This window comes from Chiloscyllium plagiosum, unplaced genomic scaffold (assembly GCF_037043375.1).
Source record: "Chiloscyllium plagiosum isolate Xiang-an unplaced genomic scaffold, Cpla_swu_hap1 HiC_scaffold_5, whole genome shotgun sequence".
Lineage (NCBI taxonomy): Eukaryota > Metazoa > Chordata > Chondrichthyes > Orectolobiformes > Hemiscylliidae > Chiloscyllium > Chiloscyllium plagiosum.
The window spans coordinates 95,786,224-95,810,926 of NW_028270143.1; the positions used below are offsets into that span (position 1 = coordinate 95,786,224).

The following is a 24,703-nucleotide window of genomic DNA, read 5'->3' on the forward strand; positions in this document are numbered from 1 at the left end:
CGTTGTTAGATTAGATTACATTACAGTGTGGAAACAGGCCCTTCGGCCAAACAAGTCCACACCGACCCGCCGAAGCGCAACCCACCCAGACCCCTACATTTACCCCATACCTAACACTACGGGCAATTTAGCATGGCCAATTCACCTGACCTGCACATCTTTGGACTGTGGGAGGAAACCGGAGCACCCGGAGGAAACCCACGCAGACACGGGGAGAATGTACAAACTCCACAGTCAGTCACCTGAGGCGGGAATTGAACCCAGGTCTCTGGCGCTGTGAGGCAGCAGTGCCACCCATTGCGCCACCGTGCCGCCCACAGTGTTGCTATGGTCTGGCGATGGAGTCGTCCAAGGACCTGCATGTCCTTGATGGAGTGGGAGGGGGGAGTTGAAGTGTTGAGCCACGAGGTAGTTGGGTTGGTTGGTGCGGGTGTCCCAGAGGTGTTCTCTGAAATGTTCCGCAAGTAGGCGGCCTGTCCCCCCAATATAGAGGAGGCCACATCGGGTGCAGCGGATGCAGTAAATGTGTGTGTGGTGGTGCAGGTGAATTTGTGGCGGATATGGAAGGATCCCTTGGGGCCTTGGAGGGAAGTAAGGGGGCGGGGGGGGGGGGGGGGGGGGGAAGAGGTGTGGGCGCACGTTTTGCATTTCTTGCGGTTGCAGGGGAAGGTGCCGGGAGTGGAGGTTGGGTTGGTGGGGGGTGTGGACCTGATGAGGGAGTCATGGAGGGAGTGGTCTTTTCGGAACGCTGATAGGGGAGGGGAGGGAAATAGGTCCCTGGTGGTGGGGTCCGTTTGGAGGTGGCGGAAATGACGATGGATGATACGATGTATATGGAGGTTAGTGGGGTGGTAAGGACCAGTGGGGTTCTGTCCTGGTGGCGATTGGAGGGGTGGGGCTCAAGGGCGGAGGAGCGGGGAGTGGAGGAGATGCGGTGGAGAGCATCGTTGATCGCGCCTGGGGGGAAATTGCGGTCTTTGAAGAAAGAGGCCATCTAGGTTGTACGGTATTGGAACTGGTCCTCCTGGGAACAGATGCGGCGGAGACCAAGGAATTGGGAATATGGGATGGCGTTTTTACAGAGGGCAGATTGGGAGGAGGTGTAGTCTAGGTAGCTGTGGGAGTCGGTCGGTTTATAGTAAATGTCCATGTTGAATCGGTCGCCCGAGATCGAAATGGAAAGGTCTAGGCAGGGGAGGGAGGAGTCTGAGACGGTCCAGATAAATTGGAGGTCAGGGTGGAAGGTGTTGGTCAAGTGGATGAACTCGTGGGAGCATGAGGCAGCGCCGATAGTCATCGATGTAGTGGAGGTAAAGGTGGGGGGTGGTGCCAGTGTAGCAGCGGAAGATGACTGTTCCACATATCCTACGAAGAGGCAGGCATAGCTGGGGGCCATGCGGGTACCCATGGCAACCAGTACCCTTCCACTGACTGAACTGGTCCTCACCCTGAACAACGTCTCTTTCCAATCCTCCCACTTCCTCCAAACTAAAGACCAATTCCTTCGTCTCCGCCGCATCTGCTCCCAGGAGGACCAGTTCCAATGCCGTACAACCCAGATGGCCTCCTTCTTCAAAGACCGCAATTTCCCCCCAGACGTGATCAACGATGCTCTCCACCGCATCTCCTCCACTCCCCCGCCCTTGAGCCCCACCCCTCCAATCGCCACCAGGACAGAACCCCACTGGTCCTCACCTACCACCCCACTAACCTCCATATACATCGTCTCATCCATAGTCATTTCCGCCACCTCCAAACGGACTCCACCACCAGGGATATATTTCCCTCCCCTCCCCTATCAGCATTCCGAAAAGACCACTCCCTCCGTGACTCCCTCGTCAGGTCCACACCCCCCACCAACCCAACCTCCACTCCCGGCACCTTCCCCTGCAGCAAGAAATGCAAAACGTGCGCCCACACCTCCCCCTTACTTCCCTCCAAGGCCCCAAGGGATCCTTCCATATCCGCCACAAATTCACCTGCACCTCCACACACATCAGTTACTGCATCCGCTGCACCCGATGTGGCCTCCTCTATATTGTGGAGACAGGCCGCCTACTTGCGGAATATTTCAGAGAACACCTCTGGGACACCCGCACCAACCAACCCAACCACCTTGTAGCTCAACACTTCAACCCCCCCCTCCCACTCCACCAAGGACATGCAAGTTCTTGGACTCCATCGCCAGACCATAGCAACACAACGGCTGGAGGAAGAGCACCTCATCTTCCACCTAGGAAGTCTCCAACCACAAGGAATGAACTCAGATTTCTCCAGTTTCCTCATTTCCCCTCCCACCACCTTGTCTCAGTCCCAACCCTCGAACTCAGCATCACCTTCCTAACCTGAATCTTCTTCCTGACCTCTCCACCCCCACTCCGGCCTATCACCCTCACCTTAACCTCCTTCCACCTATCACATTTCCAACGCCCCTCCCCCAAGTCCCTCCTCCCTACCTTTTATCTTAGCCTGCTGGACACACTTTCCTCATTCCTGAAGAAGGGCTCATACCCGAAACGTTGATTCTCCTGCTCCTTGGATGCTGCCTTACCTGCTGCGCTTTTCCAGCAACACATTTTCAGCCATAATCAAAGTTCTCCATTCAAAACTGGCAAATATAGCCCAACCATTTAAGGAATGTAGGGGGGCACTGAGAAATACAGACCTTGTAACCTGATACCTATCACAGGGAAATTATTAAAATATTAATAAAAAAGGATATGACAGTTGGGCACTAAAACAACAAGACAAACAAATTTCTGTAAAACTCAAGTCTGGCAGCATCTATGGAGAGTTAACATTTCAGGTAGTGACCTTTCTTCAAAACAATGTTCTGAGGTGGTCACTGGATCTGATGTATTAACTTTTGTCTCCACAGGTAATGCCAGACCTGAGTTTTTCTAGCAATTTGTTGTTTGTTTCCAATTACCAACATCCATAGTCCTTTCGAATTTTTAGTAAACATAAAACTATGATTAGGAATTGGGACAGTCAACACGAATTTTGGAAAGAAAAATAACATTTGACAAACCTGTTCAAATCAGTATATTTGAACAGAAGTCAGTAGGTTTCCAGATATTAAAAATATCAAGGATAGAATGTATGTGGGGAAATGACAGTAGGTAAGATGATCAGCCATGATCTAGCACAATTTGGAATCAGGCTCAAGGGGTTAAATAGGTTACTAGTGTTCCTGTCCCATCTGCCTAACCGGTCTATGCATTCCACAAGCCTGCTCATTACCTCTACCAACTTGGATTTCTCATCCTTCTATTCCTTTCTCGCTCATGTCTTTCCTTCAAGTGGATCAATGCTACCTCTGCTTCAACACTCCATGTGGCAGTGAGTCCAACAATCTTAACTGCTACAGATTCTGTGGCAATCATATTTCTAGCCTCTTATTCTAGATTAGCTTAGTGCAAGCTATTGCTCATTAACCCTCCATTTTAATTTTAAAGACCTCGATAGGATCTGTTTTCCACAGAAAACAGCCCTAGTCTGCTTAACTTTACCAAATGGTTTTTTCCACTCCGTCTGGTCAAATCCTTGTCACTTTAAAAATAAGTTCTCAATATCCTTTTAGCAGCATGGCAATCAGAATTTTACTCCATAATGCAAGTGCTGTCTAATCAAGACTGCAGAAAAATCAATTAGCTCTAACTTTTGCTAGCTTCATGGTTAACCTGCTTTCTAGTTTTATTAATCTTATTTTCTCCTACTTCAGTAAACCACAGTGTACCAGTATTTTACTAAAAAAGCTATACTAATTAAGATTTAAGTGACAATAACTCATTCAATTCAAACTAATTTTACTGTTTCCAGCTCAGGAGCATCAAGGCCAGTCATAATGCTGCTCAAGCTACCTCAGCTAATATTTCAGTGAAAGTATAGTCTGCTCTGAATTATATCATTTATGCAATTAAATCTACTCATTTGGTATCACCTTCCAAACTTGTAGTATCTACCACCCAGAAGGGCTGGCTGCATAGGAACACCCCAATCTACAAGTTTTTTCCAAGCCCCTCACATTCTGACCTGCACCTTCTTCAAGGCTCCTTTACAGTTGGATAGTGAACTTCCATCCATTCCTGACTGTGCACTTCAAGCTGGTTTTTCTATCCATTGTATAGTCTGTACAGCGTCCCTCGGGTAAGACAAAAGGGTGGAGGGGTTTGCTTTTTAATTAACAACTTGTGGTGCACGGACACTACAACCTTGAGCAGCCATTGCTCCCAAAACCTTGAATTCCTCACCTCAAATGCCACCCCTTCTATCTACCAAGGAAGGTTACTGCTGCTATACTAACTGCTGTGTACATACCGCCATAAGAAAAGGTTAAGGAAGTTCTGGATGTGCTGTACTCCACCACTAACACCCTGGAGATGGAACACCCAGAGTCCCTGCTTACTGTAACTGGCGACTTCAAATCAAGCCAATCTAAGAAAGGTGTTGCCCAAGTACCATCAGAACATTGCCTGCCCTCATTTTGGGAACTCTGACCACAATGCTATGTTTCTTCTCCCAACTTACAGGCAAAAACTCGAGCAGGAAACCCCCTAACTGACGTACAGGCAGTGTTGGTCAGAGAAGGCAGAGGATCAACTCTGGTGCTGTTTGGAATTGGTTGATTGAACCTGGCCTAAACAATCTGCAGGTACCTTGGACTGGTACGCCACCACAGTCACAGGCTTAATCAGTACGTGCGTGGAGGACTGCATACCAAGGAAGTCAATCCCAAACAGGAAACCCTGGATGAATTAGGACATGCAGAACCTGGTAAAAACCAATGTAAGGCCTTCAGATCAGAAAACCCACTCAAATAAGGAATTCAAGTATGACCGTCACAGAGCCATTCAGACAGCCAAGGACCAAAACCAATCCAAACTAGATACCCAGACAGAGACCGAGCGACTCTGGCAAGCACTGACTGAATGACATCACATGTTCAAAAAAGAGACAGTGTAAAATAGCAGACGATGATATATCCCTCCCAGATCATCTCAAAGCCAATGCTCACTTTCAGCAGAATTTTGAGAAGTAACACCTATTCCGACAAGTCCTGACGAACCTATCCCAACAGTCACTGCAGAGGTCAGATCAGTTTTCCTTCGTGTGAATCCAAGGAAAGCGAGTACCAGGCAGAGGTCTTCTCAGACATCTTCAACCTCTCCCTGCAGCAGGCCACTGTCCCTGCCGGTTTCAAGAGGGCCAACATCATCCCTGTGCCTAAGAAGGCTCATGCATCATGTCTCAATGACTACAACCCAGCAGCCCTAACTTCGGTCGTTACGAAATACTTTGAAAGGCTGGTTGTGGCATTAACACCAGCCTCCAGACTATTTTTGACCCACTCTAATTTACCTATCAGACCAACAGATCCAGTCAGATGCCATATCACTTGTCCTTCACTCCTCCCTAGAACATCTTGACACCAAGAACAACTATCTAAGAATCCTACTCATTGAAGGCTGAACTGTAGTCAACACTATTATTTCCTTGAGACTAATTACTAAACTTAATGATCTCAGACTAAGCCCCAATGTCTGCAACTAGATCCTCAGTTTCCTGACCCACAGGCCACAATCTGAAGATTGGGGACAATATTTCATCCTCACTAACACTGGAGCCCCCCAAGAATGCATACTCAGCCCCCTATTATACACGCTGTATACCAATGACTGTGTCACCAAATACCAGACAAATGCCATTTACAAGTTCGCTGATGACACTACCATAGTCGGTCGAATCTCAGATGGTGACAAAACAGACTACAGACGGGAGGTGGAAAACCTGGGAAAATGGTGCACTGAACAACCTAGCTCTCAATGTTGGCAAAACCAAGGAACCCATTGACTTTCAACGGAATGTTACTTATGCCCCCCCTACACATTAACAGCACAGAGGTGGAATGAGTGGGGAGTGTCAAGCTCCTGGGCACAGTCATCCACGAGCTTTCTTGGACTCTTCTTGTGGATGCACTGGTTACAAAGACCCAACATCATCTCTTCCTCAGGCAGCTGAGGAAATTTGGCATAACGGCAAATATCCTGGTCAACCTTTATAGATGCCCCATCGAAAGCATTCTGTCTGGATGTATCACTACCTGGTATGGCAATTGTACCATTCAAGATTGGAGATGGTTACAGAGAGAGTGGTGAACTCTGCCCCAAAAATCACAAAGGCCAGCCTCCCATCTATAGAATCCATCTACCAGGCCCGCTGTCAAAGAAAGGCCACCAACATTCTCAAAAATCCATCCCACCCTGGCAATGTTTTTCGACAACCTCTATCAGAAAGAGGGTACAGATGCTCTACATGCACCAGCTAACTTCATAACAGTTCCTACCCTACTGTTATAGGAAGGCTGAATGGACTCAAACTCTTAACATTCGCCTGTACCTGTGTTTTTGTTTTTGCCTATTATTTACTTATCTATGCTAACTATGTGATCTGCCTGTATTGCTTGCAAGACAAAGCTTTAAATTCAATTCAATTCCTTGCTATTAGCTCTGTGGGAGCCCCCATATCTTAAGAATGCATAGTTTAAGGCAGCAGCTCACCACACCTACTTAAGAGCAATAATTGTTGGTCTCGGCAAGGAGACTCATACTTGACAGAAATAATTTTAAAATTGAGATAATATAAATTAACAACCTAAGGTACTAATTGCATTTCAATCAGAATGATTACACCGCATAAGGAGACATTTGCCTGTCATATGCATGATGGCTCTCTACATGAGCAACAATTTAACTACTTATGACAACCTCAACTTATTTTAGAAAAGATAATGATAACAAGATATGACTGCTAAGTTATAGTTGTTTGATAGCACAGGACTTGAATACTGCTAGGAAAACGGCACTAGTTGAAGCTTTCCATCTTACAATCAAGACAACTTGCACAAATTGCCATTAGATAGTTTGTTGGAATCTACATTGTTGTACCATTCTTATCTTACCAATCTGAGCAGAGTGCATTCTCTTTGCCATGTTCTTTGCTCGTACAGCTTCTTTGATACGGTCCACTTCCTGCTGGTAGCGCTTGCGATCTCTAAGTGCATTCTCTTTGGCTTCCTTTAATGCAGATTCCAAAGCCTTGACTCTCTCAGCCGTGGCTCTGAGACGTTTCTCTAGTTTGGGAAGCTCACAACGAAGATCTGCATTATCCCGTACCAACTAAAGGAAAGTACAACATCTTAATATTAATAAACCTAAGAACATGATCAGGTTGTATCAGGACTTCAAGGAATTACAACTTAAAGGAAATTAATTGGAAAATAACTGCACATAACAGAATGAATACAGTGACAGATTTTAACCTGGTTCATTTGTTGCAAATTCAAGATATCCAATTTGCTTCCTAATCCTTGATGTAAATGAAGCCCTACTGACTAAGATTTTGTGATGGTTCAAATGAAGCACCAGGGAGCTGAAACATTTCAGATGGGATAATCGTAATTCATAATGTTATGAAGTTGCCACTTTTTAATTGATTATAAATGAGAGAAAAACATAAGCTACTTTTAAACTTGGGAGATTGATTTTATTCGGTGAAAGTAAGGACTACAGATGCTAGAGATTAGAGTCAAGAGCAAGGTGCTGGAAAAGCACAGCAGGTCAGGCAGCAGAGGAGCAGAAAAGGACTGTTACTCAAAACATTGATTTTCCTGCTCCTCAGATTGATTTTATTGGCAGTCATGAGTGAACTTTAATGTGAATATTAAAGTACAATTTAAACCACTGCTCATTGTTTAATCACAATATTTTAAATGCATTGTTTCTATTTCGAGGAGTCAGCTTTACTTTAAATAACAAGTCTTGAAAGACAAAAAAGGGATTGCATACTGCACAGTTTGATGGATTTAATTGCTTCTATAACTACTAACTTGGCCTGTCTTTGTGGGGAAATGGTTTAAATTCAAACAGTCAAGCTTTTTTTGGGCTGAACATATTACTGGGTTCTTCAAATTTTAAAAACACAATCACCTGTTATTTAGTTACAGTCTCAGGTGTTCTGTTTCAGGGTTTGTCCATCAAGGAAGCAAAGCAGCTAATAGGCAATTCTTTACCTCCAGGACAAAAACAAACAGGACAAACCAGAAGTAAGAATTACAAATGTAAAAAGGACAATGGTACCTTAATTTTGAGGCTTTAAATATCACAACTCAGAAGCCACACCTCGGACTACACAGAGTGCAAATCCTAATCTAATTAGTAAGGTCAAAATAATTGTAGGTGCTTACAAACTAAGATCAAGAGGATCAGTTGTTATTGTTCGTAGATTTTAATTTCCAAATCAAACACCCCTTCTGATTTAAAGCAGTTTTAAATCTGTACAGCATTAACTTGATCTCCACCTATCATTTACTCCTTTAGCTCATATGATCTTCAGCATATAAATCTTTCCATAGATACAATCAATTCTGAAGGGTGACTGGATCCAAAATATTGAATCTGCTTTCTCTTCAGATGTTGCCAGACCTGCTGCATTTCTCCAGCAATCTGTTTTTGTTTCGGATTATTCTTAAAACAGGCTTCCCTGGGGGTTTTGTTCAGTAATTTAGCATTGAAATTAGTAGAGTTAAATGCAAGTCCTGGCACGCTGAATTATTGTTCTTGTGTCAGACAAAGAAACTATAGCAGCTGTAGTTATGCAGGTGGATCTTGGCAGCTATAGGCTGCAACATAAATCTTTGGCTAATTGCAATGAATTTATGCAACATTCTCAAATGTCCATGCAAAGTAACTTCGATAGATATCCTATCGAAATAGTTATTGTACAAGTCGATTTTTTTTCTTGTAAATCATGTGATTTAATAACACCATCTAATGAACATGAATTTTAAAAAGGGAAAAAAAACACAAGTTATTGAAGAATGGTCAGTTTCTAGTTTTTGGAAGCTTGACTCATAGCATCCAGTCCCCATTAGCATGCTCCACAATTTTAAAGCTGTTATTGCTGCTGTTTTCTAAATACAAATGATCAAACAAGCATATAAATAGATCTGATGCTGAGTTTAAGTAAAAACATTTGCAGAAATGTTAACACCTTTGATTTACCTGCTTATGAACCTTTGTGAGCTGTTCAAGGTTGTTTTCAAGAAAGGAGATCTTTTGCTTCTGTGCAGCACTACCACCAGTGTCATCAGAATCCATTTCAGCACTCTGGAATAAAACGGGGATAAAGACTTATTCAGACATCTTCAACTGGAAGTCTAATACTGTAAAACAACTTAGATTACAATATAATAATCTATTAAAAAGTCAGTTCTTCTATAACGCGATAGTTGCATTCTTGTGCAACCCCGCATCAAAGAAAAATCACACTTTAGAAACAGTGCTTAAATTGTTGGCGATGTAATCATGTTACAGCGAACATGTTTTTTTTAAAAACAAGTTTGCACTTTAGAAACAGTGTCCTCAATCAGATTAATTAAACACACGTTATAGCAGACCAACCTGTAAAGGCAACAAAGTGTAACATTTAGATTAGCGATTTATTGTACTACTAACTGAAAGCAGGTGACAGATTGAACAATGCTGCAGTACACTTAACATTGAGTCTACATAGTTGAAAAATAAATTGTCCATGCAAAGTTACTTCCAAGAGGATAACTGCACATCTGTATAGCATCTACAACATAGAAGCAGACCATTCCTTCTATCTGATGTACATAATAGTTGTGCTTCACACAAGCCTTTGCCCATCTAACCTTATCAGCATATGCTTTTACTACTTTCTCCTGGATGCTTATTTAACTTTCACTTAAGTGCATCTATGCTAGCTATGGTCAATGATTCCTTGCAGTCGCATGCTCCACATTTCTAACATTCTTTAGGTAAATGTTTTCTCCAAAATTCCCTCCTTACATTTAGGAGTTCCAGTTTTAAGACTCTCCACAAATTGGGAAAAATATCTTCATTTGTAAAAGGAATTCGATAGGGTTGACTCAAAGACCACTAGCTACACCTCAGTGTTCTTTTCTAAGGAAAAGAGCCCCAACCTTTCCTGGTGCGTGTCACCTCAGTTCTGATAGCATCCTTGCAAATCTTTTGTATACTTCTCCAGGATTAAGAACAAAGGAGAAGATTCATTGGGGAGTATTGTGGTATCAAGCAATAATTTTTAATGTTAACTTGTACAAAATGGAAACTGGACTTCATAAACTGAGTAATTTATCATTTAAAAAGTGCTATAAAATACAATCCAAATGCTATTAATTAAAATGATCAGTGGCCACAAGGGCTAAAAATGCAGTAGTAAAAGTCACTTTGAACTAATAGCAGCACAGTGGCATGTTATTGGGTCAGTGCTTCAGAGCTAATAATCTAGAGAATCCATGGTCAAATTTTATCACGGCAGTTTGATAACTTTGTTACAAAAACAAAATATCACTAAATGTGACCATGAAGCTGCCAGATTTTAAGAACTAAGAATGAGTTGGATAGAGCTCTCAAAGATAGTGGAATCAAGGGTTATGGAGATAAGGCAGGAAGAGGATACTGATTAGGAATGATCAGCCATGATCATATTGAATAGCGGTGCAGGCTCGAAGGGCTGAATGGCCTACTCCTGCACCCATTGTCTATTGTCTAATGAGTTCTTGTAGGAAAGGAAATCTGCTGTCCGTCTTTACCCAATATAGCTCTTCAGTCCTAAACACTTTCTGGCCTCGGAATTGAACCAGCTGTTTCAAACAGTTACCAGTGGCTCAAGAAGGGGACATACAAATCACTTTTCATGACAACGAAAGATGGTCAGCAATTGTCATGAACATTCCAAGAAGAAAATTTAAGTCTTCCAAACTGGAAATGGGTCACACAAATTAACTGCAATGTTCAAACTGAAATAGCTTAATTTTAATACTGGGCAACAACTAATGCAATTCAGCCAGCAGCAGGGAAATCCAAAATCTTGAGAATAAAAATTCATCCAACAGAAAAAAAAAGGTACACAGCAAGAGCCCAAATAATATCAATATTTTCACTAATGGAAATTTCATCTAAAAGATAACCTGAAAGATGGTTAGCAAACTTGCAATTTAATATTACGTCTCAGCTAACATAAAAGGAGTTGTGCAAGTCACAGATCATCCGCTTAAATAACATTGCTTTCTATAACTTATGAATACTTTATCCTGAACACCAGAGGATCTCTAGTGGTGCTAAACATTACTAGACAATCAAAGTTTGTGAGAAGATTTGTAGCTCGGGTGCTCGTTGCTGTGGTTCTGTTCGCCGAGCTGGAAGTTTTTGTTGCAAACCTTTCGTCCCCTGTCTAGGTGACATCCTCAGTGCTTGGGAGCCTCCTGTGAAGCGCTTCTGTAGTGTTTCCTCTGGCATTTATAGTGGCCTGTCCTTGCCGCTTCCGGTTGTCAGTTTCAGCTGTCCGCTGTAGTGGCCGGTATATTGGGTCCAGGTCGATCTGTTTGTTGATGGAGTTTGTGGATGAGTGCCATGTTTCTAGGAATTCCCTGGCTGTTCTTTGTTTCGCCTGCTCTATAATGGTAGTGTTGTCCCAGTCAAATTCATGTTGCTTGTAGTCTACGTGTGTGGCTACTAGGGATAGCTGGTCGTGTCGTTTCGTGGCTAGTTGATGTTCATGGATGCGGATCGTTAGCTGTCTTCCTGTTTGTCCTATATAGTGTTTATAACACTAGGACTTATAACAGCACACAATCTGTATTTTAATGCCAATATAGCTCATGGCGGACCTCTGAAGTATTTCATGTTGTTGTTCCAATGGGGCTATCCATCATGCACAGATTGCCGTATTATGATCCAAACGTTAACAACTATATTCACTCAACACTATAGGTCCCAAACTGTATTAATGAATCAATGATCCCAGTGTACTCTTCTGGCAAACTGAAATCGTGATGCAGTACCACATCTGAAAGAGACTGCCCAAACAAGCACTGGAAGTGCAGCATTTACATTCAGGATAAGCTCAAACTGGAACTCAATCTAGAAAGTCAAGCATCCCATAGATTGATTTGTGGGCGGCACGGTGGCACAGTGGTTAGCACTGCTGCCTCACAGCGCCAGAGACCCGGGTTCAATTGCCGCCTCAGGCGACTGACTGTGTGGAGTTTGCACGTTCTCCCCGTGTCTGCGTGGGTTTCCTCCGGGTGCTCTGGTTTCCTCCCACCATCCAAAGATGTGCAGGGTCAGGTGAATTGGCCATATTAAATTGCCTGTAATGTTAGGTAAGGGGTAAATGTACGGGTATGGGTGGGTTTCGCTTCGGCGGGTCGGTGTGGCCTTGTTGGGCCGAAGGGCCTGTTTCCACACTGTAATCTAATCGAATCTAATCTAATTGGTGCAATTCTATGATTTATGTTTAAAGATGGCACTTGTGACGAGATGTACCTCAAAGAGTCATTTGCTCTGTCCTGTTTCTCTTGGAGAGAGATGTTGTAAACCTGGTGCTGAGGTATCCACTTCATGGAAAGAGGAGCAAGTAGCTTTTTCTTTAACAAAGGCAGCATGAGTGGATGGAGTCAGTCTCACAGACCTGGGGTTTTTTTGCTTTCAATTGTAGAAGTTGGAGTTTTGGAGCTGAAGCTGCTGGTTAAAGTTTTGGCAGCAACAGAAAGCTGAAGTGATCTCTGCTGATAGATTCCTTCTGTCAATGTTGTCTCTCCTAGACTGAAGGAGATGGCAAGTGGGGAAATAGTTTCCTGAATTTGCCTTTGCCAAGGATCCCTTTATGGGATGATGCTATGTTGGAGTAGCAATTATATATTTAGTTAAGTATTTTAATAGTATTAAAATACAGTTCATGCCAATTCTTGTTTTGGCTTGTATTTAAACGGTTATGTAATAATAAAGTGTTTTGCTTAAAGCCTAGTTGTTTGACCAATCAAATCACATCTAGAAGGCAGCACCTAACACTCATCATTAACTCAGGTAAAAGTTCAGATTTAGGCTAATCTCCTTGATATATTTTAAAGAGGGTGTGGTCTAGTCCACAACACACTGCACATTTACATCAAGGTGACTCAACAATGCACGAAAAATAAGTTCGTGCAAGATTGCTACCTGTGGAAGACCTTAATCCCAACTTTTCCAGACACAAAGTATCTTTCCAGCTTGATGCTGAGAATAAGCATCAGTCCATACATCTTTCCCTAAAGTCACAGGAACTCAAACTTTTAAAATAGCTTTCGGTAGATAGTGTTTGCTCAGATTACGATTGGCTTGATTTATCTGTTAGCCGAGACATATTCCAACAACATATGAATCATATTAGACAATCTACCAGCTTGTCTCTATTGCAGAGGACATTGCAGTTCCCGCAAAAACTAATCAACTTGATACAAACTGCCATCAGCTCATTGAGGTTGCAAGAAAACAAGATAAAAGCTTTCAGCAGCCAAAAAAATTATATTAAGGCAAGTCAACTTCTTTGCATTGATATATTCTTCAAAAAGTATCAAATCTAATGTTACCAATATAGAAAATTATACCACAAGACAAAGGCGAATTACAAAAATATCACTGAATCTCGAACTTTTTACCTCCTATATTCTAAATTTTATCTCCTGAGATTTGCTCTGCAAAGACACACCATACAGGAAGACTGAAAAGGGCAACATATATCTCAATCTCTCAAAAATGCTTCATCATCCAATAAGTATATTCTTCAATATTGTGGAAATAAACACATTCCAGAAAGGCCTCAGAATATATCTACTACAGGATGACAAGCTTATTGCATTTGGTTCTCAAGTCGTTACAATAGTTCAGACTCCAAAATCAAAAACTGAAGCACTTGCTCCCCTTTGCGAAATATAAAGTTTCCACATGGACCTATTCAACAAGCATTTCATGCAATATAATTAAAATATAGTTGCAGCTACTGATACCAAGGATATAAGATGGTAACAGCTGTGGCGTGTCAATTCAGGTACCGAGTGTTTTATTAAAAAAAATTACCCACATTTCCTACACCCTCCATTTGCTATTAATTTTGAATTTTGTTTTTTTTTTCCAGTGACTCATTGATTATAAAAGCACAAACCATTGGAAATGACCTGTCAAAAAATTCTCATGTATTCCAAGACTATACCACCTAATTGTGAAATCGTATCCTTTGATTTTCAAAGTACAATTAAAACCAAGCTCGGAGGATTTTTCTTGATGTTTTGGCAGAGTTCTAAGGAGTTCCTGCTAAGAATGAAGGTATTCTTCTAGACTTACAAGTAGATATTGTCATATCGGAGTTTGAAGGTAATCTCCACAGCAATCGCATTCATTTCGGTCAATGCCAGCAGCACTAATTCAGCAAATCATGCCTGATGCTATCCAATTGCAACAGCTCAAAAATGATTATCGGCTGTTCACTCAAATACATTGGGCAAGTCCCTGAACAAACATTTTTTATAACCAGAGATGAACTAGAACGTGGCAAAAATATAATTTTTAAGGCAAACGAGTGATTAATCCACATGCTCTGCACTAAATCATGCTTGACCACATACACATAAGTTCTTTGGCATCTGTGTGAACTAAAAGGTTTGCATATGAATCTAGTGTCTTGCCATCAGACAGATTAACTGACTCCACACAAAATTCCATCTGACCTGCAAGGTCACTACCAAAATTTTCATGTCCAAGGACATGACTACATCCTGGTGACTGGCTATTTCATGAAATTCCCTTTTCAGAGACAAATCAAAGATACCACTTGTGCAACAGCTTTTGACAGATTTAATTGCCATATTCAGTATGCTTGGTGTTCATCATCAAATTGAGTATGACAACAGCCTGCAATACACTAGTGCACTCTTCCACAATACCCAAGAGAACCGGAGTGCTCAACACATTACCTCCTCTTTTCACTATCCTCAGTCTAATGGTCTTACACCATGCACTTCCTGCCCAGTGAAAACCACAATTATTAAATACAAAGCTGCTAACCAAAATTTTCGATAGCCATTTTAAATCCACTTGTTCCTTCTCAATAGCAATAGCAAGAAAGTGAAGTTGAGGATTATTATTACCCATGATCTTATTAAACAGTGGAGCAGACATGACGTGCCAATGGCTTACTTCTACTCCTGTGTCTTCTGGTCTGTAAAGGAGCTACTTTTCAATAAACATGCCTTAGTAGGCCAGCTTCAATGATCCAAATTCAAATTTTAAACATACTGCTTAAGCTCTGTTCTACTTCGGTACATTTTAATTGATACCCATGAGATACCCATTAGAAGAGAAAATATCATTAGTTTGCAAGTTGTGAATGGGCTTCCCTTTCCATGTTCCAACAAATGTACAACTGACCCAGAAAGCAAAGTCACTGTTTCCATACCTTTTTAACTCTGGTCGCCAAGTCTTGAACAAACAGCTTTCGAAGATTATGAAGCGTCTGGAGTTCTTTTGCCTACAGAAATAAAAAAGTGACAGCAGACAGATTAATCCTTGCCCAATAAAAATTTAAGAATGAATTTCTAAAATAAAATCTAAACCCAAGACTTGCATATTCAACTTCACCTACCACAGTCTCTTCCAGTCCTTTGAGGTCCTGCCTTGCTTGTTCTCGTCGATCCTGCATAATCCTACATTGCAATAGATTGTATTATTCAGAATATTTACATGAATGAAAACATAGTACATGCACTAGCAATGATTCTAGAATAAATATCAAGCTTTATTCTTGGTCTAATAAGTAGAGAAGTGGTTGAGAACTTTGTGATATTAGTACATTAACGTGTTAACTAAAATTTGTTTCAAAATAACGGATTTCAATAGTATAGCTTTTGAGTTAAGTAATTTTTCAAAATCTGACTTTTTTTTTTAAAAAAGTAGTGCTGAAATTCAGCTACACATTCATATGAAAACACTCATTTGAAAACATTCATATTACTTACGTCAGTTCATGTAATTTGCGGCTTTTTTCCTGATCAACAGTCTTTAGCTTTTCATGTTCTACATGTAGACGCTCCTGCTCCAACATCATTTTCTGATTTTGGCTGTTGTCAAATGGAAAAAGAAAAATGAACAGAATGTTTTGTTTTAGCTGTAAATAATTTTAATCCAATCCAGAACTAATAAGCAGCAAAAACACTAGCGAGGTCTGAAGATTTTATATTCTCTTCTGCACTTCAATCAAGAGAAAATTATTGATAGTCAGTAATTCCACAGAGGGGTCAGCTCAGGATAACTTCAACTTTTATTCAAAATCTCAGCCAACATATGATGTAGTTCTGGGGAAGTGAGGATCTGTTGCAAGAATGGATTAACTTGCTCTGCTAATGCAACAAATTTTGATATAAAAGATGCCCAAAATAGCAAACTTTATTGAATGAGACTTTTGAAATTTAATAATGTGGGGTGTCAATACTTCATTCAACATTTCAAACTGTATGTGTGCATGTCTAAGACTTTAAATCAATGAGCAAATGGCAAGTGATGCCCAGGATCAGAAAAAGGTAACTACCATACACCAAAGTGTTGCTGAAAACCTACAAAAAAAATTCAACTAATTGGTTTATAAATTCAAATATTGCAGGTTAAATACTAATGAAACACATACTCTTGAAGGTCAGTAATGAGTTTTTCCTGCTTTTCAATTTCATCCCTCAAACTGCTGATCTGTTTCTGATGGGCCTCCCGGTGGCTCTGCATTTGTTGTTCTACAGCTTTCTATAGTTAGAAATGAATAGTAGAAATATTATTTATCAAGGTGAGGCCTCGACAATATACACAGTCAAAATATTGCAATACAAGTGATAAGTGAACATGCAGCCTGCACAATAATCACAAAGAATTAATTCCTATAGTTCCAAAGGAAGGAGTTACCTTCACTTCGTTGGCAGTCTGCACTTTGTTCATGTGCTCCTTTTCCATTTCATGTACTTTTTCTGTAAATTCAAAAAGTTCATTACTTGAATCCTTTAAAATTTCATCAAATCTGAATTACAGAAACTTGGTAAATTCAAAATATAAACTGTTCGAACATTAATGTTTTTCATGACTACTTTTTCTCTCAACTGTCATATTTGATGATAGATTGGATCTATAATAGAATTCAGAATTTCAATAATGTTTTTGGCCTGTTTTGCAACCAATTGCATAAATTCCTAGCCTCTATTCCTCAGCAAGCTGAAACAATTTACAACCATCTTGCTGAGATTTGACTTTGGCCCCACCTCAAAGAATTTTTTTGGCTCTGTGAAATCCAAACCATAATTACACCGAGCTGTGAACAATACCTTGCTACACTCTTTCCCACCTCCCTTGTTAAAATTTTACTTGGCTATGTCTGTCAGTTTACCCTCTGAAATGGAGAATTATTGCAGAGCCCACTGCCAAAATTATCTGCAGTACTAATCCCATCTACCAGATTTCCCTATCAAGTAATTGCAAGCTTCCTCCTGCCCTTTCAATCTACCTGGTAAAATACAGTGCTTAATCCAGGTACTCTGGATGCCATGAGACCAAGACCAAATATTAAAAGCTCCAATTTTTTTTTTTTAAAAAGATGCAGAGGAGAGAAGACTTAATTTATTCAAGACCTAAGGACAATTTGAGTTGCATTTTTGACAATAGGGGCCCTACTGCCACACCATATTGCAAGCAGTCACCCAAGTTTTACCTTAACTTAGATTATTTTAGATAGATTACTTAGTGTGGAAATAGGCCCTTCGGCCCAACAAGTCCACACCGACCTGCCGAAGCACAACCCACCCAGACCCATTCCCCTACACTTACCCTGTCACCTAACACTATGGGCAACTTAGCATGGCCAATTCACCTAACCTGCACATTTTTGGCTTGTGGGAGGAAACCGGAGCACCTGGAGGAAACCCACGCAGACATGGGGAGAACGTGCAAACTACACACAGTTAGCCACCTGAGGCGGGAATTGAACCTGGATCTCTGGTGCTGAGAGGCAGTAGTGCTAATCATTGTGCCACCGTGCCGCCCTTGACAGTGGGTAAGCTCTTAAGTTTGAATGGTCAGCATAGAAGAGACAGCATTCTGCCACTGCAGGCAAAGGAATAAGAGGACACCTCTATCTAAGTTTTAGCATTTAGTACTTAGAACTTTTGCAGCAAGATAAAGGGAGAGGGAGAGGGGGGGAGAGAGAGAGAGAGATAGAGAGAGAGGGAGAGAGAGGTGATAGGGTCAAAGTCTGTATGGATTCTAGTGGTCCTCTCAATCTTGGTCTTTCAAGTAACTGAAGAGTATGTTCACCAACTGTGAGCAGTTCACTCGATTATGATGTGGACACCAGCAGCATGAAATTACATAGTCACCCACCTCATTTTACTCCTCCCCCACCCACCCCCCAAAAAAATTCGGCTTTCAAAATTTTACGATTACAATTCTGTTGCAAATTTATACCACGATAAACAATTTCTTGGCAAAATGTAAACAACTGCACAGGTAAGTGGGGGAAATTAGGTAGTTAGGACCAGGGGAAGAGAAAATTTTTTTAAAAATCAAGCAAACAATTTACAATACTGCACCTGAACACTTGGCATCAGAATATTCCTACAAACTGCAAAACTATTCTACTTCTAAGATTTCTGCAAAAATGCTACACGGTGCAACAAAACATACCCTTGCTCAGAACTAAGACTCAAACATACCTTGCGCCTGAAGCTTGACCAAGTCTTCATTCAATGAATCAACAGATTCTTCCAGATGTCTCTTTTTGTGTTCCACATTCTGTAGATATTCTGTAAGTGACTTGATCTTTGCTTCATGCTAGTATCATTGATTTAAAAAGAAAAAATTATAGTTTAAATAAAAATGAACAAGTCTCTTTTCCCTTCAGGTAAAGAGAGACAACCTAATAATTTTAGTGGAGCTTTCTTTTTGGATATTGTTATGAAATGAAACAAATGAATATTACCATTTTAACTTGTAGGTTTGTGCGTTTTTGCAGTCCAATGATCCACAGTTATAACTACAACAGGCCAGAAATAAATAACTTCATATGCAGGAGAGGTAGAAAAACATACTTGAAGAGGAGGACAGTGAATGGGTAGCATAGATCCAGGAAATAGAAACAGTAAAACTGCCAACTTTTCATGAAAGCTGTTTGCAATTAGTAACATTTATATTCAATGGAATTACCACAATCACCCATTATCAACATCTGGGACTTAGCATTGGCCAGAAATTGAAATGGACCAATCATAAACAAAATACGACAAGAGTAGATCAGAGGCTAGGAATTCTGCAGTGAGCAACTGACCTCCCATCTCCCCAAAGCTGGTTCACCAACTAAGTCATCGTGATGGAATATTTCCTACTTGTGCGGATGAGTACAGCTCAAACTATACAAGTAGTTCAACACCATTCAGCCCCACTTATTAGCTGTCTATACACCACCTTTAAATCCAATATACAATTACAGCAGTTTGGCCAACAACATGTAATGTCTCAACACCAATACTTCTCAGATAGCATCTTCTAAGCTCATGACCCCTTATGATTCACGAGAATGGCAGTTGCACAGGAACGCACCACCTGATACTCCCACCAATACGCTAATTTTTCTGACTTGCAGCTATATCAGTTTCTTCACTGCTACTGGGTCAACATCCTGGAATTCTCTTCCAAACAGCACTGAGGAGTGCTGCAGTGGAAGACAACAGCTCATTATCTATCCTTCATTGTCCTTGAAGATGCTGATGTGTTGATCTAGTTACGGACATATATTCCATGACTGGATATAAAAACTAAATGGTTGTGTATTAATTAATCTGAATATAAAAAGATTTTTAAACTTGAAGCAAAATAGGATACAATTGCTGCCAATTTTTTTAGGTTCTAGGGCAGCAATTGTAACCCCGCCCCCTCAAAATATCACAGTTGACCACAGTGAGAGTCAACATACTACAGTCTGCTGAATAGTCAAGATCAAAATCACTCCAATCATGGCAGAATTACATAGATTGAAAAAGTGACAAAATATAACATGAGAGAACAGAGGATAGAAAAAAAATGAACAAATATTTCTAGAGGCCACTAGCTATCAGGGCCGTTCATCTCTAAGACACAACATCCCAAGCAACATAACCAGATTATGTCCACCATAAGCTACCCCAGTAGTAACTGGAGTGGCTTCTACCACTAATAGGATGTTGCCGTCAAGCCATAACGCCATTCTGTGTACAGCGCAAATGTATACTGTGGAGTAGGAATTTTAGTGATGGTGCAATGCTATGTCAGGTATGAAGCTGTGTCCCCCAAAGATTGGAGGACTGACAAACAGAATTTCACTTCAGTTGTTTACAATCAGTACCTTTCCTATCAGCCCACACTTGCAAAACTCGCAACACTAAATTTAGGATGTTCAGCTGAGCTTGTTGTTATGATGTGCTTGCATGCACAGTAAGCTTATACATTAATACATAGGACCCAGTTCTTTCTGGACAGAAAGCAGAAAGTACTCCACTGTGCCTGTTGTTTCAAATCAACAAAATAGATGACAGGCTATTTACCATCTCATTTGTCTGGGTAATGCCCTGACCAGAGTAAACCTGTTTGGTTTAAAATTTAACAAAACCTGGCCGTTAACTGTTAATCAGCATTGATGAGTACATTATCCATGGTAATACCTCTGCCAGAGCTCCCAAATCTGCTCATGCAATATAAATACTAGTTTTCCTCTTGAATTTGTTTTCTTACACCTTTTCCAAGTTGAAAATCTGTTTTTTCAGCTCAAATTCTGCACTATTAATAATTTAGATACCAAGCTTTTGATCTCTCAATGGCACATGTTTATGCACAATGCTGTATTATGATCGATTGTAACTAGTTGAATGACCCAAAATTCCCAGCCTTACTTTTTAAAAGAAAAAAAAGAGAAATGTAGCATGGTAGAGACAAAATAGACAAATTGCAGTCCATTTATTCATGAACTTGGCTCTTTGCGTGCTCCGCGAAGCCTAAAAATACGTATTTGCAGAATAGCTGCTACACAGGGTCTGCAACAGGTGGTGGGGGAAACCAACGAGAAAAAACTTGGCCTCAATCTGTCAGCTGCAGATACATCTATCCATTAAAATATCAGTTAGTGACCATTACACAATTCTTATGTAGCCGAAGCCCTGCCATCACATTGAGAATGTCCTCCACTGTGTTGTGTGGTCCTACCACCGTGTTAAGTCGGACAGATTTCAAACGGATCTAGCAACTCGAGACCAGGTAAGCATGAAGTTCTGTGGGCCATCAGCAGAAGAATTGCACTACAACCTCATAGCCCACACATCCCCTACTCAATCATTACTGTCAAGCTAGGAGGTCAATCAGTATTGAGTATTAAATTCAATGGAGTGCTGATGTGCATGCCAGGAACAGCACCAGGCATACCTAAAGAAAAAGAAAAAAAAATTAGGAGTCTAGATTAGAGTGGTATTGGAAAAGCACAGCCAGTCAGGCAGCATCCGAGAAGCAGGAAAATAGACGTTTCGGGCAAAAGCCCTTCATCCAGCACCACTCTAATATAGACTCTGATTTCCAGCATCTGCAGTCCTCACTTTTGCCCAAGTAATAGACAGAGGTAAGCAATACCACAATCGGTAGATCATATTTAAACTGCAAAATCCATTTTAAATGGTGGTAGCCAATTTAACAACCTACTGGAAGACACCAAAGAAGCTCCACAAATATCCCCATCATCAATGATGGAGGAGCCCAACACAAATGCAAGAGATATGGCTGAAGCATGAAAAGTAATCTTCAGGTGCCAGTCTTCAGCCAATTCACTTCACATCACTCTGATATCCTGAAAGGGTTAGAGGCACTGGATACTGCAAAGGTTAGGGCCCTGACAACATCATGGCTCTCCTCGTCACTCTTCAAACCAAGCAGTTCAACATTGGCATCTAGCCAACAAAGTGGAAACTTGTCCAAGCAGGACAAATCCAATCTAGCCAATTACTGCCTAAATCAGTCTATCCTCAAACATTAATAGTGATGGAAGGTATCATCAACAGGGCTATCATGCAACACTTGCTAAGCAACAACCTACTTGTTGACACCCAATTTGGGCTTTGCGAGGGCCACTCAGCTCCTGACCTCATTACAACCTTGGTTCAAACATAGACAAAAGAGCTGAATTCTAGAGTTGAAGTGAGTTTGACAGCCATTGACATGAAGGCCATATTTGACTGAGTGCGGCATTAAAAGAGCCCTGGCAAAACCAGAATAATAGGTATCAGAAGGAAACCTCCCTGCTGATAGGAGTCACAGCTGGTATACAGAATAATCTTTGTGGTTGTTGGAGGTCAGCCATCTCAGCTTGAGTGAGTCTCTGCAGAGAGTTCCTCAGGGTCATGTCCTGGACCCATTCAGCTGCTTCAACGATCTTCCCTTCATCACAAGATGAAAAGTGGGAACCCTTGCTAATGTTTGCACAACATTCAGCGCCATTCACGGCCTCTCAGATATGAAGCAGTCAGTGCTCACATTCAACAAAATTTAGACAATATCCAGGCTCGAGCCTACAAGTGGCAAGGAATATTATCGCCACACAAATGCCAGGCAATAACCATCTCCAATAAGACACAATCCAACCACTGATCTTTAACACTCAATGGTGTCACCATAATTGAATCCCCCATCATCATTCTGGAGGTTACCATTGACCAGAAACAACTAGATTCACCATAAGTGTAGTGGTATCATGAATAACTCAGAGGCTAGAAATACTGTGGTGAGTAACACCTCCTGACACTGCAAACCCTGTCCATCACCCATAAGGCACAAGACAGGAGTGTGACAGATTTCCCCCAATTACTTGAGTGCAGCACCAATACTCAAGAACCTTGACACCACCCAAAACAAAGTAGCCCAACTGATTGGCTCCACATCGACAAGCATCCACTCCCTCTACCATCAATTCTCAAAGGTGTGTACAATCTACTAGATGCACTGCTGAAATTCAGAGATCCTTAAACAGCATCTTCCAAACCCATGACCACATCCATCCAGAAGGGCAAGGGCAGCAGACACACAGAACACCACCACCTTAGAGTTCCCCAACAAGCTACTCCCCATCCTTGACTTGGAAAATATCACCGCTCCTTCACTGTTACTTGCCAAAATCCTTGAATTCCCTCTCTCTCTGTAAGGGGTCTACCTGCAGCTGTTCAAGTTCATCTTCTCAAGCAACATCAACATTCCATAAGTGCATAAAATAAATAGTCTTTACCACAAATTTTAAACTGCAGACATTCAGGGAAAGGGGCGGGGGGGGGGGTTGGGAGAAGAAGAGAGAAGGGGGAAAGAAGAGGGGGGGGGGGGGGGGGGGGGGGGGGGAAAGAAGAGCGGGGGGGGGGGGGGGGGGAGACGAGCGGGGAGAGAGAGTAGAGGGTGGAGTATTTACTGTGGAAAAGGACATGGAAGATATAGAATGTAGGGAAATAGATGGTGACATCTTGCAAAATGTCCATATTACAGAGGAGGAAGTGCTGGATGTCTTGAAACAGGTAAAGGTGGATAAATCCCCAGGTGGATAAATGATCAGGTGTACCAGAGAACTCTGTGGGAAGCTAGAGAGGGGATTGGTGGGCCTCTTACTGAGATATTTGTATCATCGATAGTCACAGGTGAGGTGCCAGAGGACTGGAAGTTGGCAAACGTGGTGCCACTGTTTAGGAAGGGTAGTAAGGACAAGCCAGGGAACTATAGACCAGTGAGCCTGACCTCAGTGGTGGGCAAGTTGTTGGAGGGAATCCTGAGGGACAGGATGTACATGTATTTGGAAAGGCAAGGACTGATTAGTGATAGTCAACATGGCTTTGTGCGTGGGCAATCATGTCTCACAATCTTGATTGAGTTTTTTGAAGTAGTAACAAAGAGGATTGATAAGGGCAGAGTGGTAGATGTGATCTATATGGACTTCAGTAAGGTGTTCGACAAGGTTCCCCATGGGAGACTGATTAGCAAGGTTAGATCTTACGGAATAAAGGGAGAACTCGCCACTTGGATACAGAACTGGCTCAAATGTAGAAGACAGAAGGTGGTGGTGGTGGAGGGTTGTTTTTCAGACTGGAGGCCTGTGACCAGTGGGGTGTCACAAGGGCCCTCTACGTTTTGTCATTTACATAAATGATTTGGATGCGAGCATAAGCGATACAGTTAGTAAGTTTGCAGATGACACCAAAATTGGAGGTGTAGTGGACAGTGAAGAGGGTAACCTCAGATTACACAGATTCTTGACCAGATGGGCCAATGGGAGTTTAATTTAGATAAATGCGAGGTGCTGCATTTTGGGAAAGCAAATCTTAGTAGGACTTATACACTTAATGGAAAGGTCCTAGGGAGTGTAGCTGAACAAAGAGACCTTGGAGTGCAGGTTCATAGCTCCTTGAAAGTGGAGTCGCAGGTAGATAGGATAGTGAAGGCGGCATTTGATATGCTTTCCTTTATTGGTCAGAGTATTGAGTACAGGAGCTGGAAGGTCATGTTGCAGCTGTACAGGACATTGGTTAGGCCACTGTTGGAATATTGCATGCAATTCTGGTCTCCTTCCTATCGGCAAGATGTTGTGAAACTTGAAAGAGTTCAGAAAAGATTTACAAGGATGTTGCCAGGGTTGGAGGATGAGCTACAGGGAGGGGCTGAACAGGCTGGGGCTGTTTTCCCTGGAGCAGAGGCTGAGGTATGACCTTATTGAGGTTTACAAAATTACGAGGGGCATGGATAGGGTAAATAAGCAAAGTATTTACCCT

General features: G+C 41.7%; 1 protein-coding gene across 2 annotated transcripts in view; it reads right to left on the reverse strand.

Annotated features, from left to right (window-relative positions):
* The window catches only part of LOC122550078 (kinesin-1 heavy chain), a 100,898-nt gene that overhangs the window by 14,770 nt on the left and 61,425 nt on the right, over positions 1 to 24,703 (reverse strand). For both annotated transcript variants that reach the window (XM_087987517.1, XM_087987516.1), the window contains exons 17-24: positions 18,605 to 18,722; positions 16,809 to 16,870; positions 16,543 to 16,652; positions 15,878 to 15,979; positions 15,505 to 15,565; positions 15,319 to 15,390; positions 9,063 to 9,167; positions 6,962 to 7,178 (exon numbers count right to left, since the gene is read on the reverse strand). In XM_087987517.1, the coding sequence (XP_087843643.1) occupies positions 6,962 to 7,178; positions 9,063 to 9,167; positions 15,319 to 15,390; positions 15,505 to 15,565; positions 15,878 to 15,979; positions 16,543 to 16,652; positions 16,809 to 16,870; positions 18,605 to 18,722 (847 nt within the window). The remainder of the gene's footprint in view (positions 1 to 6,961; positions 7,179 to 9,062; positions 9,168 to 15,318; positions 15,391 to 15,504; positions 15,566 to 15,877; positions 15,980 to 16,542; positions 16,653 to 16,808; positions 16,871 to 18,604; positions 18,723 to 24,703) is intronic.